At 41.2% G+C, this 21,813-nt stretch overlaps 3 protein-coding genes across 4 annotated transcripts; 1 reads left to right on the top strand and 2 right to left on the bottom strand.

Moving 5' to 3' along the window:
* Positions 1-1,554: 1,554 nt before the first annotated feature.
* LOC103395838 (UAP56-interacting factor) lies at positions 1,555-4,124 on the bottom strand. The gene is made up of 9 exons (XM_008333636.3): positions 3,910-4,124; positions 3,669-3,812; positions 3,411-3,565; positions 3,116-3,264; positions 2,712-2,784; positions 2,574-2,620; positions 2,356-2,430; positions 2,131-2,257; positions 1,555-2,051 (listed from the first exon to the last, which is right to left on the bottom strand). Exons 1-9 carry the CDS (start codon positions 3,980-3,982, stop codon positions 1,950-1,952), a joined length of 945 nt encoding a protein of 314 aa, XP_008331858.1. The 5' UTR covers positions 3,983-4,124; the 3' UTR covers positions 1,555-1,949.
* Positions 4,125-4,291: 167 nt separating this feature from the next.
* Positions 4,292-20,631, top strand: cpdp (CPD photolyase). 2 transcript variants are annotated; one of them, XR_003053074.1, is made up of 13 exons: positions 4,292-4,704; positions 5,283-5,656; positions 5,738-5,886; positions 6,105-6,287; positions 6,372-6,530; positions 6,636-6,834; positions 8,229-8,381; positions 8,547-8,668; positions 8,924-9,083; positions 9,207-9,375; positions 11,410-11,516; positions 11,589-11,718; positions 20,519-20,631. XR_003053074.1 is itself a non-coding variant. In XM_025066203.1 (10 exons), the coding sequence occupies exons 1-10, from the start codon at positions 4,685-4,687 to the stop codon at positions 9,371-9,373; spliced, it is 1,686 nt and encodes a 561-aa protein (XP_024921971.1). In that variant the 5' UTR covers positions 4,292-4,684; the 3' UTR covers positions 9,374-9,778. The 2 variants fall into 2 exon arrangements, 1 of the variants encoding a protein (XP_024921971.1); XM_025066203.1 differs by lacking the exons at positions 11,410-11,516; positions 11,589-11,718; positions 20,519-20,631 and having other exon boundaries at positions 9,207-9,778.
* Positions 13,352-15,219, bottom strand: LOC103395848 (neuromedin-U receptor 1-like). The gene is made up of 3 exons (XM_008333652.3): positions 14,404-15,219; positions 13,868-14,101; positions 13,352-13,771 (listed from the first exon to the last, which is right to left on the bottom strand). Exons 1-3 carry the CDS (start codon positions 15,167-15,169, stop codon positions 13,461-13,463), a joined length of 1,311 nt encoding a protein of 436 aa, XP_008331874.3. The 5' UTR covers positions 15,170-15,219; the 3' UTR covers positions 13,352-13,460.
* Positions 20,632-21,813: the final 1,182 nt, after the last annotated feature.

Raw genomic sequence — 21,813 nt, forward strand, 5'->3', positions numbered from 1 at the left:
TCGTACGGAATTTGTTAACCGTCGCCCGGACGTGTTTGGTGAGATGACCCTCAGTCGTGACTATGACCCTCACCCTGTTCAGTCATAAAGGGATAAATGTAGGAGTGATTGTAGAGATGATTTAAAAAAAAGAGAAAAAAAAAGAGAGTGATTATTTTTTTAAACGAGACAATGGAGTGGGTCAAGAGTTATTTTTAGCCTTTGCTGTTGTAAAGTAAGATGTGAGAGGGAGTCTTTTCTTTTTGGTTCTTATCTATCTTATCGTTTGTTCGTCTTTATAGCGCCACACACTGCTGCCGTTACATTTTGACATTTTTTCCCCTCACCTCTGGTTGAAACTCCTGGGTCGTTCTGAGTCCAACTGTTGAGAGTTTTTATTTATTACACGGCTGCTGCTATATTGTTTCCATTTATGATCAAGTACTTGTCTAACCGCCATGGCCCTTTGGACGTGATTTCTTTCCCAGTGTTCCAACACATCAGCCTGCAGTTATATATATATATATATATTAGAGAAAAAAAAAAAACTCCTCAACACTAATGTAACGCAGTTGCCAAAATGTAAACTCAGAATGTACCTGTTTGTACAGTATAAAGTATTACAGAGCCTTTGAAGGGTAACTCTCTTCGCCCGTTGACATCAAAATGTTTATGGTGGTAAATATTAATTTGTGTCTATAGTTTTATTTTTCAAGTGAATTACTATCATTTTTATTTTTTACCCCACTCCTTGTTTATTTTCTATATTGTTTATTTTCTCCTGAATGAAGGGGGGGCAGGGGGGAGAAGCTGTGAAATCCTTCATCCTACTTTATAACCAAAGATGCAAAGCTGTGTAAGTGGAATTTTTTTTTTCTTTTTTCATGCACACATGTATTTTTTTTTTCATCCACCTTTTTCATTTTGTTACTTCTTCTTTCACACAAAAAAAAGCAAATCTTTTTTTTTTGTTGCTGTCCGGCATGTTCTGCATGATTTGTAATCTTCAAACCACTTTCTTACCTCATTTTTATTCAGCACTCTTATTGTAAGATAGTCTGTGAACAGTGTAAATGCAGGACGTGTCGATGCCGCGTGGCCGAAAGAGTGAGAGAGAAACGGAGAAAAAAAAAAACCAACAAAAAAATAACCTAGTGTTACCGACGCTAGTCCAGAAAAAAAAAAATGAAGTGAGCCATGTTTTTGTTCATTTAAATGGTGTTTGAATTTCATATGCCAATAGTTTTGTTACATTGCAAATTTTAATGTATTTAAATAAAAGCAATATTCGGATTTCAAAACTCATTGTTTTAACACAGCTTTTGCATCAAAGGTGGTCAAACGTTGTGGTTCGGGTCCTGATAGTCGCTCCCAAGCCTGTCTATTCCACAAAAAGACAGTGTCAGTGAACTGTGTATGTCATTGTTTCCCAAAGACTGGGTCACGACCCTCAGGTGGGTCGCAGATTTTTTTTTTTTTTTTGGGGGGGGTCGTCTCGCTTCATGTTTACCAGGAGTTTACGAATAAAGTCTATTGACTTGGGTCGCAGTGTGTTAGACTTATGAGAACACATGATTTTTAAGAGAATTTTATTTAAAGAAACATTACAAAACAAGTCTCAGCCAAATGTATAGAGCGTTACGTGCTTCCTCAGCAAACACACAGCAGTCCACAGGAGGAGAAAAAAAAACGTCTTCATGAAGTGTCCACAGTTCAAGTCCAAACAAGAAGGCCAGGTGAGGGGGGAGGGAGGGGTCCTCTTTGACCTAGTACAGTTAAATCCACTAAATAAAAAGGTGCATACGAGGGGGACAACCAGGCAGAACATTTTAAAAACCAACACCAGGTTGACACTTGATCGATTCTGATGACGACTCAGTCGCCCCCACCGTTGTCCCCGGTCTAATTGGCACCAAGTAGGTGTAGGAGCTGACCAGGACGGAGGAAACTCCCAGTGTGATCCTGGCGGTCTAACCCACAGTGACGAATCTGCTGCCTTTGCCGTTCTGTGCCACGGTGCTCCGTCGATCTTTAAGTATGCGAAACCGCTCGTTGAGAGTCATCGATGTTTGCTGCGACAAGAACAAAGTCAACGAGTCAAACGCAGAGAACAGATGGTTCCTTCGACTATTTTTAAATATTTTAAATTACCGGTTTGCTAACACTGTTGATGTCAAACTGTAGAGGAACTCCTTTTGGGATTTTCTTCTCCACTGTTTCCCCTTTGACAGGAACAGAACTAACAGCTGGGGGATGAAGAGTCCAGGCGGTGGGTGCTCTGTCAAAAAAGTAACGGAAGAAATATAATAATTAAAAAAAAAAACAGAACACAAACGTTTATTACAGGTGGCCAGAGGGAGGGAGACAGACACTCACTCTGGCTGAGTCCTAGCTGTGGGGTTGTCGATTGAAACGGTCAAGATTCCGCTGCCCGCTGTTGATGTGCGCCATCTGGTGGACAAACAGAGGTAACTAGTTCAAATCACACAAACACTAAAATGGCATCCTAAATCAGGAGATTTTACTCGTTCCCATCTTTTTTCCCCTTCACACACAGTCATTAAAAACATCACGGAGACCATGGAAAAACTCACTGGCGAGTTCTGACGGGAGGATTGGTTTTCTGCAGCTGTGCTTGTACCTGCAACAGACGTGAGAGAAGTCAGTTAAGTTTAAAGAGAGCTAGATTGGGCACGTAGAGAGCGTCATGACCTCAGTGATCACACCTGTACCTTTAGACCCCTGCGAAACAGGAACGTAGCCTGACGTGCGTCTCTTCTCGTCTGCTGCACAGGAGGCAGGGGTCTGCAAATGTCCGGCAGAAATGGTGAAAGTAAGACTCGGCAAAGCACTGTGTGAAAAGAAACGGCTAAACGTTTACCTTTCTGCTCATCTAATTTCATCCTACAATTTAAGCTGATTTGCTAATATGAAGTAGACAATAATTCTTGGTGCAACATCGTAATCAATGGCTGGGGTAATATCTGGTGAACAGATCGAAGATTTTGCCTCACTCTGCTAACTTGATACTAGTGAATGATGGAATGATATACAGAGCTGAAGAGAGTTATGAATATCTTAAATAAAACTCAAACTACTGCCTGGTTTCCTTGGACGTCATCAAGGGGTTTCTCACCGCCTTCGAAGCTGAAACGGTCTCCTAAACAACGTCGGATTCTGTCCTCCCTGTGGATCTGGCTGCCTGTAGGGTCGTCTCTGGACCTCGGGCTTCCTGTATGGGACTTCACTGCGTTGGAAAATGGGCTTTATTTTCTGCCGCGTTCTCTGAAATGTAAGAAATTGATATATATATATATATGTATATATATATATATATAGACAAGGCAACAACTGTGGGTTTGGCTTTTACAGGGTAATAACACTAGTAACCGTCTTTACAGGTGTATGTGTTCCAGTAGTTCCTACTTTACCTGGTTAAAGGCCATTCTGTTCAACGTTCCAGCTCTTTTAAGGAGAGCAGTTGACTTTCTGGCTGCCAGTCCTGTGATAACACCCTGACCTCGTCGTAGGGGAGGCACCCTTCGGTTTCTTAATTTAGTTGCTCCTCCTCTGGGAATGCCGGCTCCTGATATAGATAACATTTGCTCCATTACACGCGCATTACAGAGTGAGATGGACAGAAATTATGCATTTGTTTGTGTTGCAAGCCAGTAAACGATCTGTCACACCTGTCTGAGTTGATCCACTTGCTGTCCGGGTTGCAAATCCTCTCCCCTGTTGTAAAAATACTTTCTTTTTGAAAGGCCTCCTATTTACCGTGGTCTGTCTCCTTTTTAGCTGCTGCTCTTTCTTGTTAAGCCGAATTATGTCATCTGTTAAATTACATCAGAGGCCGTGTAAACAAGTTAGCATATCTTTGTTTTTATTTACTCCTGTAAATAGCATTAGCTCACGTTAGCCGAGCCTTACCTAACGACATGTCCACCTTGTCGGGAACCGCTGATCGTCTAGTTCGACCCGCTGCAAAGCGGCTTTTGTTCATGGCGAAAAAAAAACGAAACTTCAGTTATACGTGTTTAAAAAGAGAATCAATGTTGTGTTATAGACTGTGGCAATCCTTCGTTCTTTTATAAGACATCAGCTACAACGTGAAACCCCGCCTCCTGATCGAAACGTAAACTAACTTGCGCATGCGCTGTAAACACACGGGAAACCCCTGAAGAAATGCGCATGTGTTGTAACAGTGAGTGCCTTCGCGTCCAGCTAAGAAGATTTGAAAAAAGAAGTTTTTGTGAAATTTGTTCGTTTTGTGCGTTTTGCTAAAACCGTTTTGTTGTCGTTCTGCAACCATGAATAATCATTAAATACTATTTGAGTTTTGTATATTTTTAGAATAAATTCCATAGTCGCCACCCGTATCTGAGGGGTGAAAACTTAGGAACGTAAAAAACTACGTTTTTGATAGTACGTGAAGGCAACATAGATCCGCCTTTTTGTTTAAAGCCACCGGATATGCGTAATTTGCACGTGCGCAGTTAAGATGCCCATTGCATGGCTGTAAATGTAGTTAAACCTTTTCAAAACACAGCGTTACGAAACCCATGTTTTTAGATGACGCTTTACTCGTGCCAACGCAGGTGTGTTTGGTCGTTGCAGCCTTTAATTCCGGTCAGTTTGAATTTAACTCTCAAGTCTTCAGGTCACTTACCAGTGCAACTTTTAATGCTAGTGCATTAACCGCTGTATGACCGTCATTTCAAGGAGGTAAGTTTCAGTCAAAAGCGCAAAACCACGGGGTGTTTCTTTTGTCTTTTCCGTTTTATTACGCTTCATTTCGTTTCATTATTTTGTCTGTTCTTGTTAAAAGTTTAAATGTACATACAACAAATGCATATTTTGCCTAAGGTTAACTTATTTATTGCCTCCATGGGGTTTATCTGTTTTTAACTTCGATACATTAGCCTTCTTTTGCTAATAATACACTGGTTTTATAGCCTTCCTTTTATTTCGGTCAAAGTTTACCGAAAGTTTATGCAGGTTGGGTTAAATGGACACATTATTCTAGATATCGATGTGAGTTGAACGGTTGTTTGTCTCAGTGGCACTATGGACTGTCCATGAGGTTTTCTCTAGAAAATGAATGAACGATGCATATATATATATATATATATATATATATATATATAGTATTTAGTAAACAGAATAGGTTTGTGGTTGGAATAACGTCTGTGTTTTAGTGATACTAACAGTTTTCTTTTTCTTTTACAAAATTACCTCAATTTTGTTTACTGTTAGTAGAAAATATTAGAAAGTTCAAGTCCTCTTCTCCATTTCCTCCACAGCTTATCTCCTACTCCAGCAAAATCAAGCTTAAAGCTCCTTGCCTGTACCAGTTCTAGCCTGAGCAAAGTTCTCTCTCTGCTGGTCGAGAAGTTCACCTGTAAAGCGGCCATGTTGAGCACAAAGCGAAAGGCCAGCTCCGCAGCTAAAGCTCCTAAGGCAAAACAGCAGAAAGGACCTCCTGTGAAGGAGGAGGAGAAGAAGAAGAAGAAGCCGGAGTCTGGAGGTTGGCTGCAGAACCTGGTGATGCAGAAGAGGACGAAGCAAAAGGAAATGGAGTTCAACCAAAAACGACTTCGTTTCATACGTGACGCCAAGATAAAACGGGGCTCAGCGGGTGTTGTGTACTGGATGTTGAGGGACCAGAGAGTCCAAGGTAAATACCGAAGGTCCCTTTTTGTCATTATTTCTGATTCCCACATTTTAAGAAAGATTATTTTTGTTCCCTGTGTTTCAGATAACTGGGCCCTGATCTTCGCACAGAAGTTGGCAGCAAGAAAAAACCTCCCTCTGCACATCTGTTTCTGCCTGATGGTCCCCAAATCAACGCTGTCTACTTTGAGACACTACAGCTTCATGCTCAAAGGTCTGAAAGAAGTGGCAAAGGTAAATTAGAATGTCAAAAAAACACAAGAACTATATTTATCACTTAGTTCTATGATATTTTGAAGTATGTTTGGCAGACAAATAGACATTCCCATTACCTACAGGAAATTGACATCTACAACCATAGCATGTATATGGATATTAAAATTTGCAGTGCAAATTTGTTATGTGATTCTGATCAGAAGCAATTGATTAATCAGAAATGTCTTTTCAAACAGGAATGTAAAGCCTTAAATGTTCAGTTTCACCTCCTCCACGGCTCGGCAGCTGAAGTTCTTCCCGGTTTTGTGTCCAGCCACAGTCTGGGAGCGGTGGTGACTGACTTCTCTCCGCTCAGAGAACCACTGCAGTGGTTGGAGGATGTGGAGAAGAGACTGCCAACGGACATCCCCATCATACAGGTGAAGATTGTGACCTAAAATAGTATTTCTATTTCTATTTTCTTATAACAAGTCTCTTAAAAAGCCCCATTTTTCTTCACACAGGTTGATGCCCATAATATTGTCCCCTGCTGGGTGGCTTCACCTAAACTTGAATATGCCGCCAGGACGATCAGAGGGAAAATCACGAAGCATTTAACTGAGTTCCTGACAGGATTCCCTTTGGTGGAGAGACATCCCTTCACGGCAAGAGAAAAAGCTAAAGTGAGTGGAGAGAACTTTCAGATTGTGGTTTTGTTCATATTCTGATGTGATGTTTTAAAGAAAGAAACAAGACCTCTGCTAATTCATCCGTTTTCCACCTTGCAGAAAATAGACTGGGACCAGACTCTGTCCTCACTGAAGGTGGACAGAACTGTGAAGGAGACGAACTGGGCTCAGCCGGGGACCTGTGGGGGGATGGCCATGCTGGAGTCCTTCATCGACTTTCGTCTCAAGCTCTTTGGTAACCAACGCAACGACCCCAACATCAACGCCCTCAGTCAGCTCTCACCCTGGATCCACTTCGGTCAGTTTGTCATGACGCAAATGTCAAGATTGTTGGGTTAATATAACATCCACTCCAGATGGGAGAGAAGGAAGGAAACGGAAGAAAGTATTTTATGTAAAGTGACCAAAGTTAATAGTGTCAGGATGAACCTAAACAGTGACAAATATTGAAGACGACAGTTAAACCATTTAGTTGCCAAAAAAAATACTGAAAGCCAGTCAAAGGTAAGCAAGACAAACATTTTTCAACTGAAACAAACATTAAATAAACCAAATAGAATTATAACTCAAGGTTTTAATCATTTTGTTAAATGGTAACAAATATCTTAGCAGTAGATATCTAAGTTTTTGTAAATAAAATAAGCCATGAAATGACTTCAATTTATATAATGAAGAATATACATTTGGATACAATCATTTTTTGTTTTACATTTAAAAACCAACATGTTTCTCCAGATAAAACTTTTAGGGCTCCGAGTCGTGTTCCTTTTTCCTCCTGGGTGTTTTGACAGGTCACAGTGATTAAAGCAAACCTGTACAGCACATAATCAAATTAACAATGGCTGAGTTCCATACAGCCGCTTAGGTCAGGCCATCACTCATCTGCGAGTGGCACAGAGCCGTCGTTACTCACCGACACCTGATTTCCCTGCTTGTCAGAATGTGAGAGGGTCTGTTAAGCACGCTGCCATTCACTCAATTAGTCTGGCTATCAATCACGACGGAGAAGCCATTGCTCTGTGGTTGTATTTGCGAGTGAGCATGTGATTTATGGACATATTAATTTTTTTAAATTTTTTTTTTTGTAGTTGTACACAGTGGGGTGAGGTTTTACATCAGCATGATTTGACTGAACCATTGTGCAACCTCTAACCTGTCCTTGGGCATTTCTCTTATTTACCAGTGGTTTGACCGGATATAATCTCTGACTAGTTTTAATAATATATAGTAAATGTGGGTAAATTAAAAAAAAAATGACCAAAAATGTAATGACAAGAACTGAAAAAAAAAATAATTTCAGCAAATGACTTATTGCTTTTTACCCAACAGCTAAGATCATTTAAAAACAGAGACTTTGGTCCAATGTTCATAAAATCTCACATGGCAGTAAAATGTAGATTATGAGCTGCTGCACCAAGAACCTCCCTTTGTTTTTAAGGATTGTCTCTGACCAGACATTAATTTTTTTTTTCAGTTTTTTATTTTCGTAATAATTAGCTCAGTCACAAGCTTTAATGCTGGTTCACAGAACAGCATCAAATCAAAGAGTCTGTCATTTCTTACCGTGTCCTTGATTTCAAAGCTTTACTGTTCATCCTGATCTTTTGTCAGTTTTGTCAGTTTTGTCAGTGTAAATTTGTTACTGACTTTTTATCTTTTTATCTCTCTCTCTCTGTTTTAATCTCTCATCAGGCCACCTGTCGGCTCAGCGCGTGGCTCTGCAGGTTCAGAAAAACGGCAAAAGTGCCGCCGAGTCTGTGACGTCCTTCATCGAGGAGCTGGTGGTGCGTCGGGAACTGGCGGACAATTTCTGCTTTTACAACAAGAAATACGACAGAGTGGAGGGTGGGGAGAGAGTTTGAGTCATTCTTTGACCTTGGTGTTGTTTAATAAATTATTTTATTGGATTTGCCAGCAGTTTGGCATCACAGAAGGTTTTTTTTTTTTCCCTTCTGGAAAATGTTTGGAATGAGTGATCACAGCCTTAACTGAACTGAACTGGTTCCTCAGGGGCGCACGAATGGGCTCAGAAGACCTTGAGAGACCACGCCAAAGATGAACGGCCGTATCTGTACACGCTGCAGGAGCTAGAGAAGGCCAAGACGCACGATAACTTGTGGAATGCAGCACAGGTGCCACCATTTGTCAAACCTGGTTTTATTGTCTTTATTTTATTTGTATAAAGTCATCTAAAATGTTTTCCAAATCGCCAGTAGGTATTTAAAAAAACGGAAGTTTAAACATCTAATAAATAACCTTTTCTACAAATGTATAGCAGGATTAGCATATATTTAGCTGGTTAAGATGGTTGCTTGAGGCTGCCCGGCGTCGGAACAGCTTGAAAATTCGATCCATATCATTAAACATTTTGTCCAATGTCTCTTTAGTACCAGATGGTGAGGGAAGGAAAGATGCACGGCTTTTTAAGAATGTATTGGGCTAAGAAGATCCTGGAATGGACGTCCTCACCAGAGGAGGCGCTGTCCATTGCACTGTACCTCAACGACCGCTATGAACTCGACGGTCAGGACCCCAATGGTGTTGTTGGTGAGAACACGAATTGATTCAGTGTGTTGTTTGTCTACACTTTTTCTTTTTCTCCCCCTTTCCTTCCTTCCTTCCATCTGTATCTGTTCCTCTTCATTAATTTATTCTATTCATTCTCCGCAGGCTGCATGTGGGCCATCTGTGGGGTCCATGACCAGGGCTGGGCAGAAAGGCCAGTTTTTGGAAAAATCCGCTACATGAACTACAAGGGCTGCACCAGGAAGTTTAACGTGGCCCAGTTTGAGCAAAAATACTGTCCCCAAAAATGTCAGAAACTGAGGAGATTTTGAAGGTTGGTAAAGGGAGATTCTGTACATTAAATGTTACAGTGTGTAGTTCTCACACTTTACTGCCTTTTTTTTAGCCCAATATTCAGTTTATTATTTTAGTAGTACGTAAACCTGCATCTGTATTGTTACTGAACTTGATGGAGGGTTCGGCGCCTCCCATCAAATTATCCAAAAAACGCAACTCAGAAGAGTTGTCGCTCTGTTTTTGTCGTGTTATATTTTAGTGTTTAAATACAGATTTGTTTGACTCTAGCTTTTCTTTATTTCATTCAAATAATGCTTAATTTTGGATGTCTCTTTTATTTTTACAACGTCGAACAAAGTGAAAAGCAAGTGTTTTTGTTTTTGTTTTTGTTTTTCTCATTTATCTCAGAGAAATAAACCTTTACTTTGTTGACTCAAACATTCAGTTTAAAAGACTGCACTTGGAATGGGATTTTATTGTTTTGTATGAAATTCACCTGATAAACACCTCTTCACAAGTAAACAAAAAAAAATCTTAATATATAGAACATATATTGCTCGGTTTTTTCCCCCTTTTTTCTGAGATGGCACAAATATAGATCAAGTCAGCTAATGCAAACTTTAGCTAATAAAATATTAATAAATAATAAAAAATAATATAATAAGCCAAACATTTAAGAAAATACCAAAGATACATTGTTTAAAATGTTTTATATTAGAAAAGGTTTGCAAAAAAAAAATAAAGAAATGTGCCTAAAAATAAGCAAGTAAAATAATAAATAAATAAACAGTAATTTCCTGAGGTAATCATTTTACTGAGTGTCTGTGTGATATAGAACAGAAACCACAATTAATACCAAACATAATTAACTTGAGTCTATTCTCTGCTCTGGGCGCTTTTACTGTGTCAGTTAATCATAGGCCAGAAGAGATATTACATGTAGCAATTAGCTCGAGCAGGTGAGTATAATAAACACCACCACATGTTTTTAATTTAAATGTTAATTTTGAGCTCTAACCATAGCTTGTATCATTGTCAATGTTTAATTAACGCAAAAACGGACAACAGTAATGCCACCATGAACTCTTCATGTTTACATTAGCCGTGTTTAGGAACGTGGTGACATATAGATACAAACAGCTTCAAAATGGCTGCCCTGTGAGCGGTAATAATTGCTACTTAATGTGTTTACCTGAATTATACGTAGTCAATTGATACAGGGCTGCACAGGAATTCATAACTTGGATTTCCATTTTACATATTGTGTAGTTCTGAACGACGTTTTTATTTTGAAAAAAACTTGAGCTTGAGAACAGTAGAGGCATTGCAGCAATTTACATCAGTACATGTTACATAATAAATTGTTGTAACAGTTTGGTAAACAATTTTTAAATTATTTTAAAATTTAAAAAATTATAAAATTGCCAAACGTATAAAAATACCCACATAAAATAAATAACATAGACCTTGTATTGTTTTGAATAACAAAGACAAAAGGTTACCTATTGAAGGATGTGAATCCCCTGATTATTAAGTATTAATAAAATAAGCTGCAATGCTGCCACCACTTTTATTTTCATATACTGCCGTTTTTGCCCCAAACTATTTTTTAGGCACACATCATCATCAAAAACGATTTTTACAGATATTTCATAATTATGCTAATGTGGGCGGCCCATATTATCTGACATCCCTAACATGACTTATGCTAATGTGGTCGGCCCATATTATCTGACATCCCTAATATGACCTGTTTTTTTTTCTGACCAATCAATTATGCTAATGTGGTCGGCCCATATTAGATAAATCGGAGAAATCATAGGCGACATGAGTATCTGACATGTGAGAACAATACAACTGCAACAGAAGCCCAGTAATGGCATTGGCTTTGTGGGTAAACTAATCTCACCCGCTGGAACTGGTGTAACAAGCAGCCAATAAAAACCCTGATGCAGTGGCAGAGTTTAATCATTGCACTGTTGTGCTTTATTTACCACCGTTTACAGCTTTTAAATTACTTTTTTTTATTTCTTTCTGAACACCGACCCATGCTTTGTCTGTCTGCTCTTAGAATAATTCCCGGCGTAGGAGCTCACTGCTGTTGGGATTCCAGATGAAAGACATTAGGGCCCAACCGTGACACTACAGAAATGATCGGTGTGAGCAAAGCTGTTGGAGGTAAAGGAAAATCCTGATCATCACACCTCTGCCCTAGAAACTGTGGGATTGTGATTATCCATTCTTTTAAAGGAACCAATCCTGTTCCAGGGGCAAACCAGGAGATGGAGGTGATGAAAGTACAACCTGCAACAGTGCTGCTGTAGGATGGGAGACGTCTGGCTTCTTCGCTGTGAGATGAGTCACTGAGAGACGAACACAGGTAAACACAAATCCTGTTTCCTTTATGGGCTATCTCTTTAGAGCAAAGAATCGGCGCTTATGCTAAAGATAGACCTCTAACTCTTTTGGGTGACAAAGATTGCCGCGCACTCTGGATCAGTTGGAGTTTAACACCTCCCATACATTTATTAAGAAAGAAAGACGGCCATGTTTACGTTGTCCGGTTGTGTGCCAGACTTTAGTTCTACATTCACTTTCCTTCATTTGTGTTGTTTTGTGGGAACTTTTTGCCCTTCATTATGGCTCCCAAGCGTAAGTTAGACTCGTGTGATGTTTTTATGTCCTAGATCACGTGTCAAACTCAAGGCCCGGGGGGCCAAATGCAGCCCGCCAAGTCCTTATGTACGGCCCGTGGTAGCTTAAAAAGCAAGTTCATGCAGCAGAGTAACTTAACCTAAATTTTTCATGCATGCAGCAGAGTTTCTTAACCTGATTTTTCATAATCATAATCAATCAGTCTTAGGTCATAATCACTGGTCATAGTCGTATCAACAATTGTCAAATCACATTCACTAGAATTTACATACAGCCTGCTCCGTTCAAGACATCGTTTTCTGCAGGGAAGTTTCAGCCCTTAATCTGCTGAATATTTGGAGAAAAATACGATGTGTTTGCTTTACCGACTGGATCTGCGTCCTGTTAGAATGTAGACAATTAATACAAAGATTAATAGATTGAAAGTTAATGATTAACTTTGGCTAGTTGATCAGTTCCTTCTTTGGGCTTTCTGTGTGCTACAAACTGATTTCTCTACCTCAGTTATGGAGCAGTTGATGGAGCCTCAGCTCACTGTTTATCACATCAGGTCAAGGATGTGGACTCATTGTATTCTCTGTCTGCTTCTTCCTTAACGGCCGGTCATAATAGAACCACATTTGCGCTCCATCAGTTCCACTCTCCTTCCTTACAATAGGTGAGAACCTGTCCTGTGATGGAGGGCTTCTTTATGTCCAACACTTTATTCTCTCTTCCATGCTCTTGGAGTGATGAGGACTGAGAGACACAGTTGGACTAATGTTTATGTGCAGCACACACAGTCAGTCTTTTGAAATCACCAAGAATCATGAGTGATATGTAGACATAGGTTTTTGAGGGATTATGAAAAGAAGTTTGAATAGTCAGGGAAACGGTAGAATTGTATCTTTATTTCAGCTTTTTTTTTACACAAACCCAGACATGATTTTTGGTATTTATGGGTAAACCTGTTTGAAGTCTATTAGCTGATTTTATCTTTTTTGCTCCTTCATCTTAAAACTATTTTTCTAATAGTCTTACTAACTGAAAAATAAAAGACATTTTAAAAGAAACAACCCACAACACTTTCATGCCTCACACACCCTGTTTATACACAACAGTTTTTTTTAGCATAATACAAAACACATATAAGTTAATCCCATGACATAAATACACATTGATAGTAAAGTAGTCAATACACGTAGTTGTTTAAAATATTTTCTGAGAAATAAATAACACTGTAAATGACATTTCATTACGTTGTAAACCATGCTTTAATACACTTACATATTCTAATGTTTTTTTTTTAAACCATGCTTTAATACACTTACATATTCTATTTTTTCTTCCAGTTTTTGTATTTGTTAAATACGAGTCAAGCCACGTTTTGGTAGGAACCTCAGTGTTTATGCACTCAGCACATCTGAGGATGTTCCTTATGGATCATTCTGTGGCGATGATGATAGCGATGACATCGGTTTGTCTTCCTTAAGTCCATTTGGCAGTCTTGGACGTTTTGTCGCTGGAGGTTCTTCGATGCGACATGTGGATACCGGAGCATCTTGACGAGCTGCGGGAGTAACATGTCATGTGACTGAACATTTCTCTAAACCTACTGGACAGGAGGTTGTAGAGGATGGGGTTGACGACTGAGCTCAGGTAGAAGCAAACCCCGGAGATGATGTGGACGTGCTCGAAGATCTTGAGGTGATGTGGAGAGCTGGGATCCATGTAGCTCCACATCAGTCGGTCCACGTGAAAGGGAGCCCAGCAGAGACCAAAGACCACCACCAACACACCTGGATCAGATCATGAAAAAAAAACACAGATCATATGGAGTCACTTTGAAGGTCATTGGTAGTGACGATTGCTCCAATTAGCTGGTTGATACCTACTCAGCATTTTGGTGACCTGCACGTTCCTCTTGCTGAGTTTCTGCTTACGGGACCTGGAAAGACTTTCTGTCCCGAAGATGCATTTGGAGTCAACCATGACCACCAACTTATCTCTGCGGAGTTGAAGGCCAATGAGCAGGTAGAGAATGCTAATTGTTAGCATGGGGAGCATGAAGAAGACAACTGTAGAAATCAGGATGATCAGGTTGTAGATCCAGGTGGGCTTGACCACATCTGCGGATGGTGATAGAACATTGTGTTTAGTTTAGTCTGAATTCATCAAGCGGGCCATATTGAAGCCCCCGGTGGGCTGGTTTTGGCCCACGGGCCGTATGTTTGACACCTCTAAATTATACAAAGAAACTTCATTTTGAACAGCTCTGGATTTATCTCTGTGTTCCTTAATTAGAAATTGATGGTTATCATTATCAAGGGCAGTTCTAATAATTCTAAAAATGGTGCAATCTCTTGCATCATCTCTTTATTAATACTTTAAGGCTGACGGGTCTGAAAAGAAGATAAAAAACTTTACGTACGACAGATGGCGGATCGAGGAAAATGGCGTCCAAACTTTGGAGGCAGCGTCATGATCCCGTGCAGACTGGTGTTGGGCACTGCGCAAATCATGGACAGAATCCACAGAGTAATGATCACCTTCTTGACGTGTGCGTGCGTGCTCATGTGTTTGACCTTTAGAGGGTGCACCACGGCCACATATCGCTCCACGCTGAGCGCGGTGACGTTAAGGATGGAGGCGAAGCACACGGTCTCGAACAGAAAGGTCTTGAAGTAGCAGCCCCCTTCTCCTAGCAGGAAAGGGTAGTTCCTCCACATGTCGTAGAGCTCCAGGGGCATGCCCAAGATCAGCACCAGCAGGTCAGAAACCGCCAGACTCAGCAGATAGTAGTTGGTCGGCGTCCGCATTACTCTGTAGCGCAGAATGACCGCACAAGTTAAAGAGTTGCCCAGCACGCCCACCATGAAGATGGTGAGGTAGGTGACGCAGACAGGGATGAAGATGGGTGACCGTGGAGGTCCCAGGAACCTGGCCAGATACTCGTCCTCAGTCAAACATACGTCGGCTAGGTCTTGCTCAGTGGCGTTGGTCAACAACCGCGAGACATTCATTCCGCAAAGCAGAACTGTCTCCGGACAGTTGATTTTGCTGTGAACAGTCGTAGCAAGTGATAGGAGAACTTCCAGGGAACAGTTGAATGGCGGCATCATGACGAGTGTTGTTCCAGTTCTGAACATAGAGCAAAGAATGACGAATAAAACAACGTCAAAATGCAATGTTTTCATATACGGTACTGCTCAAAAATATTTTTCCCGTTTACGGTGATTCCTGAGTATTATCGATTTGGTCGATCAAAAATATTTTTCCCGTTTACGGTGATTCCTGAGTATTATCGATTTCGATGTTACTTTTGGCTGTGGTTTTAGACCAGGGGTAGCCAAACATACGGTCCGAGGGCCAGAACTGGCCCGCTATGGAGTCTAATCCGGCCCGTTTGTAAATTTTGACAGTAAAAAAATCCACAGTATTGTCAGTATTTTAGTAGGAAGTTAATGCAGATAGGCGACTGTAATGTTATAGAAACAAACGCTGGAGAAAATGCTAAAAGTTTGAGCTGCTTGTGTTTACTCTACCGCCACGAGAACCTAAAATGTCATTAGAGAATTAATTGAACTGAACTCTCGGCGAGATCACCTAAATACCGCAACTAGCGTTCTATATTTAACCCGTTCTCACAGTCGTCGTTGTTACTAAGCACCAGCAACTAACGTCTCTCAACGGCAGCAACAAGTGTTGGCTGTGCCAGGGTGAGAGAATGAGCTTAAACAAAAGACTTAGCCACGCGCTTGTAGTCACGCTGCATCAAGAAACAACACATTTATCCTCGGCATCAAGCTCGGTCAATTAACCTGTTGAATGTTTAGGATAAATAAGTTTTCACTCACTGGAACCTGGAACAGGCACTCACCTGAAGTTTATACGATGATGTGGAGTTTGTTGGATTCTTTCGGAGGGAAAATTCTCATCGCCTCAGTCCTACGTCTGGGTGTCGGTCCCTTCGACTGTTCCTTACTGACGATGCAGTCAGTGAGACTCAGCTGACATGAGTCCGTGTATCTCTCTCTCTCTCTCTCTCTCGCCCTCTCGCCCTCTCCCTCACAGGAAAGTTTTCCTCCCCTACCCATTCCTCCATTCTCTCTCCATCTCAATCCTTTCTCTTTTCCTTCCTCCCTCTTTCTCACCCCTCTCTTCTGCATCACTCTCATCTTTCCTTAGATTTTTCCCACCTTACTACTGTCTTAGGAAAAGAAGGAATCAAGGTGCTAGCATCAAATCTGTATACTGTATTTTCTGAACTATAAGACGCACTTTTTTTTCATCCTTCGGCTGGGTTTGCGACTATTTTCACACTGAGAGTCGCTAGAGGGCGCTCTAGACTAGTGCACCAGTTTCTGATTCTCCTGTAAGTCGCACTGTTTTTTTTAATCCTTTTGCTTATATACTCTCTGAGAGTCGCTAGAGGGCGCTCTAGACGAGTGTACCAGTTTCTGTTTTTTTTATCCTTTTGCTTACATACTCCGGGGCCACTTATAGTCCGGACAATGCAGTACTTCCTTTTTTTAAGGGGTCTGCTAGTGTTGGATTGTTTGATTGTATGATTTTCTATCTAATTTATAAGTGCGTTTCCCTGCCATTAAATTTGATTTAATGATTATTTTCCTCCCTGTCAATAAAAGACCCAAAGCTATTTTTGTCCCCGGAGTCAATCATGAGCCTTGAACAACAGCCAAAGCTGTACCTGGTTCACGGTTGGTTTCAGACTGACAGCGATAAAAAGTGGGGGGTTTTTTGTGTGTTTTTTTTTCCCTCAGCACTGACAGCGATGATTAGGAGACTGACACTCACATGTCTTTCTCACAGTTTGCTTCAGAAATCACAGATGGGTTGAGTAACATCTGCTGATTGATTTCTATCCCATCCTTTCACTTAAGATTTATGTCTACGGCATACCTTTGAGTCACAAGAGGGAGATTTCATTTATTTTCCACTGTGAGGACGGACGTGAGCTGACCTCGTCTCGCTCAGTAATGACACGTACGGCAACTTGTTGCAAGTGTGCACACGAGTAGTTTGGTAAATGTTGAAAAGTCTCTGAAAAATGTGCTCAGAATTCAATTGAAGATATATATATATTCAAATTTTTATAAATTCCATAAGTGATGATACTGTTTAGAGGAAAATAGACAATAAAGCAGTTTTTGGTTTTACATTAAGCCAACATTTTAACTTTTTTGTTTTTGATTTTTTGATTGAAATTACTGTATCTTTTTTTTTTACGGAATTGTCATAAATTACGTAAGTGCTCTTGCTGTTTAGAGGAAAATAGAAAATAATGCATGCCAGTAAATGTCCCTCGCCAGCCACTAGGAGGCCCTATATAAGACTATCATGATGGCAAACATTGATAAAGGGACACGCCCAAAAGTAATTCTTTCAAGCCAATCCCAAAGTCTCCTTCAACAATATGTGTTTATTCAAGATGACTCGTACAAACTCTTCTTTTATTTTCCATTTAATGGGATTTTATCACCGAACCAACGCTAGCATTTGAAGGGTAAGTGTATTGTTTCGTTTAAATATTTTTGTCCAGAAACATTGACTTTAACTCCTACTCATTTGAACTTCACCAAAAAAAGAGCTGGTGCTGCCTTGCCATGGTAACCCAAGTCGTACACTTGTTACTCCGCACCTTGATGTTACTTTCATTTCGAAGGATAATTAGATCCAGGCTGTGCAGTGTGCACCTCCATTACTGCTTGTCCTTTTACATCTGCAGTGGCTGCCGTTAGGTTTAAAAAATAAAAAGAAGATAAAAAAATCGGTGTATAAATAACCCAGTGTGTGAACGAATAAGTGGTGATGTGAGTCATCAAATGTGCTGTCACCATTATGATGAAAGCTGTATGACACCGGGCAGACGAGGGAGGAAGGGTTTATTAGCACACCAACACTAACACATCTGCTCCAACAGCCAATCCATGAATTCCGTCACAGCTTACCTCTCCGTGCAGGGGGCTCCGGGACTTCTAAGACTACTGCAACTGATGTATCCTAAATATAGTCTGGCACTGATGCTTTAGTGACAGGACTGTGATGAAAGTGCCTCAAAATGCAGTACGCGCCAGTTCAATGCCGTATCAGTATCTCCTTAAGTTGTTCTGTCGCTTTGACAGAGGTGAAATGGAGAACTCGAATTTAATCAAGCGAAAAATAGGAGTTATTGTCTATTATCAAACTGCCCGACGTATAAGCTGTGGCTGTAGTCAAAGAAATATTAATATAAGAACAAGTACGATACTTAGGTTTGACTCCATGTACTTCAGTTACCACGCAGGAAATAAACTATACAGTAGAATAGAATACAATAGAAACAATAGAATTCTTATCAGTTACCACGCAGGAAATAAACTATAAACAATAGAATTGTTGTAGTTTTTGGTTTTGCATTTAGCTAACATTTATCATTTTTGGTTTTTTGATTTTTTTGTTGTTAGCTACTGTGGCTTAATTTTAGATTGTTTGGTCAACTCTACCACTTCTTTTTCTGCTACATTCAAGCAAACCATACATAGCGTAACGTTTGGCTGCTTCAAGGTTTTCTGCTTTGTGGGTTCTCTTCCAGTTTTCTGGTGTTAGCATGGTTCACACAGCGCCACGTACAGGCTTGGCATATGTACTGCAGGGACCGGAGTGGTATTCTGCAGATTTTGTTAGTGCTGGAGTCGTATCACATCGTCACCGTGTAAACAGGACCATAGTACTTTACTTTTCATTTGTGCGTTCACTTCAATCTCAAACTTCCCTCTGCTTTGATTAAAAGACACAGGTCTATAAGGTTGAGTAATGGCAACGAGGGTAGAATAAAAGCGATTTGTGATTCCCGGACTGATTGTGGGCCTGCAGAGGAAGGCAGCTTTGTGATAACCTGTCCCTTGTAACAATGTGGTTGGATTAATCTGGCTGCCTGTGTCTCAGCTGTGTCCGCCGCAATGAGAAAAACCATCAAGTGGGGGATTGTAAGGTCATGGACTCGGACTTTTTAGCCAGAGCAGCAAAGCTGTGTTTTGCAGAGTTCCATTAAAAGAAAAAAAGATACCGTGAAATCTGATGGTACAGTTGCCATTTTCATTTCTGTAAAGATGATCTTCATTTTTGCTAGTGTAATAAACGGTATACACCATGTGATTTTGGGCTGAAATACTGATAAGATATCCTTGTCCGTGGCAGAGACAGGTTCAAGGACGCCCGTCCTCCATGTTTATCCCGCTCCTGAACTGTTTTTGTAGCTACGGTGGCCCAGATCTCAAGTCGCAATTCAGTAAATGGTCATCGTACCACAAACACGGACAATTCACCTCGCATCCTTTCTAACCCCTGATGGAAGCACGATCAAAACAGGTTCTGCCTCATTTGCCTCAAGAAACCGGGCGTCGCTAATCGTTAGCACCGTTGCCTCGACAAACCTATTCCAGGAATTGTACTGAATAGGTGGTGAGAAGACACACACAGAGAAGCTAATTTAGTCTGCAGAACTTCTTAGCTAACAATTAACCCCCCCCTCCCCTTGCTGCTTTCATGCTTGAAAGCTGCTCAGCATGAGCGCGTCTGTTGCATTTAACATTGGCGACACCAGGAGGAGCTCATGATCTACGTGTGAGAGTGAGTGAGGGGCCAAGAGTCAGAGCATCAACTGAAGCACACAGAAGAGTTGTTGCATCATATACAGTGGATCTGCTCTCATTGTGAACCAAACAGAGGCTCATATGTTTAATACAACTCTCCCGAGGCTCTCTCTCTCTCTCTCTCTCTCTCCAGCTGACCTCAGTATAGAAGGCTTTCGACTGTTTCCAACCCACAGATTGACTCATCTGCTTATTCCTCGGGGCCGTGGCTCATGTCAGGTGCATGTCTGCAGAAGAAGAAAACCTGCTAGATGTCAGTCTCTGACCCGAAAGATACCGACGAAAATATTCTATCGGGTTTGTGTTTGGGGAGAAAAAGCTACCTGCGAGCTAGCACTTTATCTCGGACGGACGCTGCTATGAATCGGACCAGTTTATGATCCATTTTCACTGTAAACAGCCCTTTGGCTCCAGGCATTGGGCCTCATTTATCAATTTCTTCTTAAAGGTGCAGTGTGTAAAAAGGTAGCAGGGATCCTAAAAACCGAAACCGACCAATGAAGAATAAAAAGAAGAAGAAGAAGAAGGCACGTTTATTTGTCCTTACTTCCTTCCACCCCGAAATATTGCGATACAAATTTAGATGTCTCCAAAATACCCCAAAAATCAAGCGCTTCAGTTATTATCGTGCTAACGACTGTTATCAGCTCTCTCTTTTCTGCTATTTAACGTTCTATTTTATTACATCTTTTTCGCTCTACAGTTCTTGGGGCTACTGTTCAATTGATTGACAAAGATCCAAGGCTTCTTTCATGCAATACTTTCTTTGATAGTTAATGCTGTTATGCTTTCAGATGTCTGCACTCTCTCTCCGGATCAACCGGTGTGTGTGTGTGTTCGCATTCAATATTTAGTAGAAAACATCACTAATCGACTCTCATCGCTTTGCAGGTTGTGTACCGCGTGCTACGAGCACCTCCGGTGGAGCGCTGTCCTTTGGCCGGAACAAGCGCCAAATCAAGCTGGGACTCACCGGAGCGTCAGACACTGAGAGAGAATAAGAGGTAAGAACCCGTCGGAGAACAATTACTCCGCCCGTGGGTGGCAGTCAGATCACAGCTGGAGGGAGAGCCTGCTCAGCTGGACACACTGGGAGTAAACTCACAGGTTCTTCTTTACTGCACAGTGAGCCACAAATGTCACAGTTCCAAACAGCTCTATGCAGGGCTGGGAATATATTTCGGTCACACATAAAAATGTGATAGAAAGTCACTTGACTTAAAGCAGGGGTGTCAAACTCGGTCGGGTTCACGGGCCAAATACAACCTAATTAGCTGCTATGTGGGCCGAATTAGTACAATAATTAACTAATATATAGTAACTAATATAAAGATATATTGAAGCATATTAGATATTATTATTAATTTATATTTAATAAAATAGAATTTTATTTTTTAAATTCATCACGCGGGCCCGAATTGAACACCCCAGCAGGCTGGTTTTTGACCGCGGGTCATATGTTTGACACTGAATTTTTTTTAACAACTGTAATATAGGCCTAACGGCCTTCTAAAATACTGATAAAGATTTAAACCATTTTTTTAAAAACGTGATCTCTCCACGAGCCCTTCCATATTGCGTCACGTCCTTGCGTAAATCTGTACGTGCTAACGCTTCGGGAAGGACTAAGTGGCACGTTTCTGAACGCTCCGTCGTGCAAGTGTTCACATGCGGTCAAACGTGGACACTGTCAGAGTGGACCGATGTGTCCAGAAGCTCCGGACGGCATAATAATTCACGTCAGACTACAGGAGGACGAGGTTCGAGGACCACTCGGACGGCAACAACAGCAGACAGGTGTGGCAACGGGTCCAGCGACTCGGAGCTGCTGAAGGTGACTTCACACCAGAGTGGAGGAGCTGAATTAATTCCTACCCTGCATTGAGGTGGAGCCACCGCAGACAGCTAGTTTGTATTCCGTGCCTCGCAGCGGATTAACTCCGACGCCTAGAGAGTGTGAGGTCAGGCACGCGCTACGCGTCGCTAACCTGAGGAAAACGGTCACAGGATGTGCCCTGAAGAACGCCGCCGGAACAACTGGTAAAAGTCTCCACCAGGATTTTCATCCTGGCGCATTTGCAGCTATGCCCCCTGCTGGTCTTTGTGAATCCACTGTATCCTGACCAGTCACAGCCCCAGGGAATCATGGGCCAGTACACATGACCAGCCGTCAGCATCAGCCTGAC

Source organism: Cynoglossus semilaevis, chromosome 20, assembly GCF_000523025.1.
Source record: "Cynoglossus semilaevis isolate Cse_v1.0 chromosome 20, Cse_v1.0, whole genome shotgun sequence".
In the NCBI taxonomy this organism is placed as follows: domain Eukaryota; kingdom Metazoa; phylum Chordata; class Actinopteri; order Pleuronectiformes; family Cynoglossidae; genus Cynoglossus; species Cynoglossus semilaevis.

Bases quoted from the DNA above. Each gene is read 5' to 3' on its own strand.
- LOC103395838 (XM_008333636.3), bottom strand. From the start codon at position 3,982: ATGAACAAAAGCCGCTTTGCAGCGGGTCGAACTAGACGATCAGCGGTT. The intron at 3,265-3,410 runs GTAAAGTAGGAA...CTTACATTTCAG, and splicing joins ACAGAATGGCCTTTAACCAG to AGAACGCGGCAGAAAATAAA. The intron at 2,785-3,115 runs GTGAGAAACCCC...GGACATTTGCAG, and splicing joins CCGTTTCAGCTTCGAAGGCG to ACCCCTGCCTCCTGTGCAGC.
- cpdp (XM_025066203.1), top strand. From the start codon at position 4,685: ATGACCGTCATTTCAAGGAG. The intron at 6,288-6,371 runs GTGAAGATTGTG...TTCTTCACACAG, and splicing joins CGGACATCCCCATCATACAG to GTTGATGCCCATAATATTGT. The intron at 9,084-9,206 runs GTGAGAACACGA...CATTCTCCGCAG, and splicing joins GGACCCCAATGGTGTTGTTG to GCTGCATGTGGGCCATCTGT.
- LOC103395848 (XM_008333652.3), bottom strand. From the start codon at position 15,169: ATGAAAACATTGCATTTTGACGTTGTTTTATTCGTCATTCTTTGCTCT. The intron at 14,102-14,403 runs GTACGTAAAGTT...CACCATCCGCAG, and splicing joins TCCTCGATCCGCCATCTGTC to ATGTGGTCAAGCCCACCTGG. The intron at 13,772-13,867 runs GTAGGTATCAAC...GATCTGATCCAG, and splicing joins GCAGGTCACCAAAATGCTGA to GTGTGTTGGTGGTGGTCTTT.